At 39.0% G+C, this 3,381-nt stretch overlaps 1 protein-coding gene across 1 annotated transcript in view; it reads left to right on the top strand.

Annotated features, from left to right (window-relative positions):
- LOC101854902 (sodium/hydrogen exchanger 2) overlaps positions 1-3,381 on the top strand; it is a gene marked incomplete at its 3' end in the record, with an annotated part of 48,581 nt that overhangs the window by 31,260 nt on the left and 13,940 nt on the right. Inside the window, 1 exon segment of the mRNA XM_035972596.1 lies at positions 1,718-1,783. Coding sequence (XP_035828489.1) covers positions 1,718-1,783 — 66 coding nt within the window.

Genomic DNA, 3,381 nt, shown 5'->3' with positions numbered 1-3,381 from the left:
TTTGTCGTTCTCTGCCCTGTCAATGTCCTCACCTGTCCAATATGTATTCTCAATTTCACGTGATCTGTCATTAAGTTGCGGTAATGCTCCTTTAATTCCCCTTTATCTCTCCTTTAATTCCCCTTTATCTCTCCTATATCTCTCCTTTATCTCTCCTGTAATTCTCCTTTATCTCTCCTATAATCTGGCTCCTTCAATTCTCCTTTAATTCTCCTTTATCTCTCCTTTATCTCTCCTTTATCTCTCCTTTATCTCTCCTTTATCCCTACTCCTCCTTTTTTTGTATATTACTTATGTGACACCGTTATCCTTTGGACTCTCATGCTTTGTTTAAGTATGTTTACTGTGTGTTCAGGTTCTTTGCAGTTGCTAGCGCGCAGTAAAACTTTTACCAATCTGAATTGAAACTGTTCAGGTTTTGTTTCCCTTGTGTAGTTTGACTCTGGGGCCCAGAAGAGGGGCAAGGGGGAGGGGGAGGGGAAGGGGGCAGAATGTGGAGATGAAAGCAGACAACAGAACATGGTTACAGAGCAGGAAAGGAGGTGAAAGGAGACAATTTTCCGTCGCTGTCTGGATTCGAACCCAGGACCTATTGAATGAGAGGCAAACATTGTCCCCTCTAGACCATGAGAGCCCCCTTTACACTTTTTGCACAGGTGCGAGTATGCAAGAGGCAATTTTTGCTTGCTCTTCTCTCTTCTCTCTTCTGCTCCGAGTAATGTCTTTCTTTACTGCCTGGCGACAAGTAGAAAGTTTCGTAGCGTGCGTAGGTGTGATTTCAATACACCCTTGTGTCAAGTAGGATCCTTATGAACGTTATTTTTACCTTGGCGAAGCCATATGTGCATCACGTAGCATTCAGTTGAGGTATAATGTTACTGATTTTAGTGATAGCGAGACAGTAAAACAAAATGAATCGAACCCGTCAGGGGGGGTCATTGTGAGGTCATATTGGTGTGTTTGGAGGGGTACGAGACTGCATACCAGTTGTGAAGCTTTAAACTTTAAAACCTTTTTTTTTTGGTGTAAAAACACTGCTTTGAAGATGTTGCTGATTCCTTCATTCTTGGTTTTGTGTGGTCTGATGGCAGGGGGACTTCGTGCATTCATGCTGGTAGCGAACTTTGGATAGGTGCTGCCTGTGATTTCTCTTTTTCTGGAGAAAAATTTCATTTGGTTGTTTAGTTCCTGTATCATCCAGAAGCAGAAGTGGAGCTTTTAATTGTTCAAAATGTGGCAAATTTTTCTCTGCCAAACTTGGTCTCACTGGCCACAGCAGAAGCCACAAGTCATTGTAATTTTAAAATCTTCAAACTCTTCTATTTCGCTGGAGAAATAGTCTCCTCTGCAGATGTATTGGGCAAATTGATGAATGAGCTATCATCATCATATCATCATCATCACACACACGCACACACTCACGCACACATGCACAAACACACATACACATACATATATGCATACACACAAACTCACTCTCAGTCACTCACTCATACTTTCATACAACACAAACACCTCGTGCCTCAGGCAAGCATATTGTCGAGGGCAATACAACCACAGACATTTGTGTTCGTCACTCTTGAACATAGCACTTTTGCTTAGTCTCTTCCAAGTACCAATATGTGTCACTAAACGTACTCACCCGAACACATGAATGCTTACATGCAGGCCCATTAATGACCTAGTTACTCTCATAAAGATTTGTTTCCATTCTCAGGTGAATGACCATCTCATGGCTGGTGTAGAGGATATCATCGGAGACCATGGGCGATACCATCTCAGGGTATGTACAGTACACTTTATATTCCAGCTGACCAGTAAAAAAGTTTGTAGTTCAAAGAAATGTTTAGAGTAATTTCCTTGTTTATGACTCAATTGACATCAAAATTGTCTGAAAGCTAGAACATATTTTCGGATTATGTTTTTTGAAAAAATTGAATGCTCTTGCTGAACAGAAAGATGATAGAACAGATCACCCGTATGCAACGTGCTTTTTCAGTTTAAATGTATCAGCAAACAAAATCTCCCAAATCTCCCTGTGCATTTTTTGCTCGGGAATACGGGATAGATATCTGTAACAAACACAATGTTCCAAGCAAAAGGTCAATTTTGTAATAGGCTACTAATTTTGAAAGATATTGGTCCATAGAAAATAAGAACTTGAATTGTAAGCCCCTAGTAACACATGGCAGGTAGGCAGCGTGTAAGAATAACGCACTCTTGAAAAGGTTAAGGTGGTCTGTGATTCTGTGAACTCTAACCGATACCTTATTATCTTGTCTTTGGACCATAATTTGTTGATGATGAAGGGAGAAAGAACCGCCACTTTCAGCAAGGTAGAGCTGCTTCTCATGACGCCAGAGCTGTTCTGTTCTGGGATGGGTCCACAACCATGTTACAGAACAGACAGACTGACCGAGTGCTACTGGACCTGAAACGAACCGGGCCTGAGTCGTCTGGACTTTCAATATTGGGGGGTGGGGGGTGTTTGAAGGACAAGATGTGTGGGAAAAACCTTTGAAGGTATCTCCCCTCCTTCTTTTTTAAGTTTGTTGCTCTGTTGTAACTCCTATAATCTTCAGGCGCTCATATGACTTTTTGCAGTTGCGAGCGCCGTTAAAGCTCTACTAAAACAAAAGAACCCCTTTAATATTCGTGATTGCGAAAGAACTCTTGCTAAACTTAAAACCTCATGCATGTTGCTGGAATGTAATATTGTCTTGATGGAAATGTGGCTATATCTGTACTTCAAGAAAAAATCCTTTTTGGGCTAGACACTGTTTTTGGGGTCAGGTTTGGGGTCAGACAGTGTTTTGGGGATTTTTAAGAGAAAATTACGTGCTGAATTAAATGGAAGTACTCTCAAAGTCCTTTTTTAAAGGACGGTCCACAAAGTTTATATCATTATACAATACTTAAAAGCAATTTTGTGGTGTTTTCGCTCGTTTTCTCAAACATGTTTATTTCATGACTTTATGGCCTATAAACTAAAAAAACCACTCATGATAAAGCCATGAAATTGGGGTGGTGAGTGCACCATGCCATTTCAGATACAGACGCATAAGCCTGTTCTTGTATTTGAAAAAGAAAAATATTTAAAACTGTTATTTATTTTTTATTTTGTTATTTTGACTATTTTAATCATTTATTGTTAATATGATATGAAGTCACCTAAAAGTAATAAAATTATTAATTTGTGCATTTCCAAATAACAGTAGCGTCAGTTTGTTAAGACTTACATTTTTATGAATGAAAAATATATGAATAAATGAACGAAATATATAAGTGAATAATAGATACAATATGTGAATGAAAGAAATATAATATATTATATGGAGAGATAAATAAAGGAGGTAACACAGGAGAATTAACTAGTAATGC

Source organism: Aplysia californica, unplaced genomic scaffold (genome assembly GCF_000002075.1).
Source record: "Aplysia californica isolate F4 #8 unplaced genomic scaffold, AplCal3.0 scaffold00754, whole genome shotgun sequence".
Classification (NCBI taxonomy): Eukaryota; Metazoa; Mollusca; class Gastropoda; order Aplysiida; family Aplysiidae; genus Aplysia; species Aplysia californica.
The sequence above is the reverse complement of the archived record's forward strand: the minus strand, read 5'-3'. Positions and strand labels throughout refer to the sequence as shown.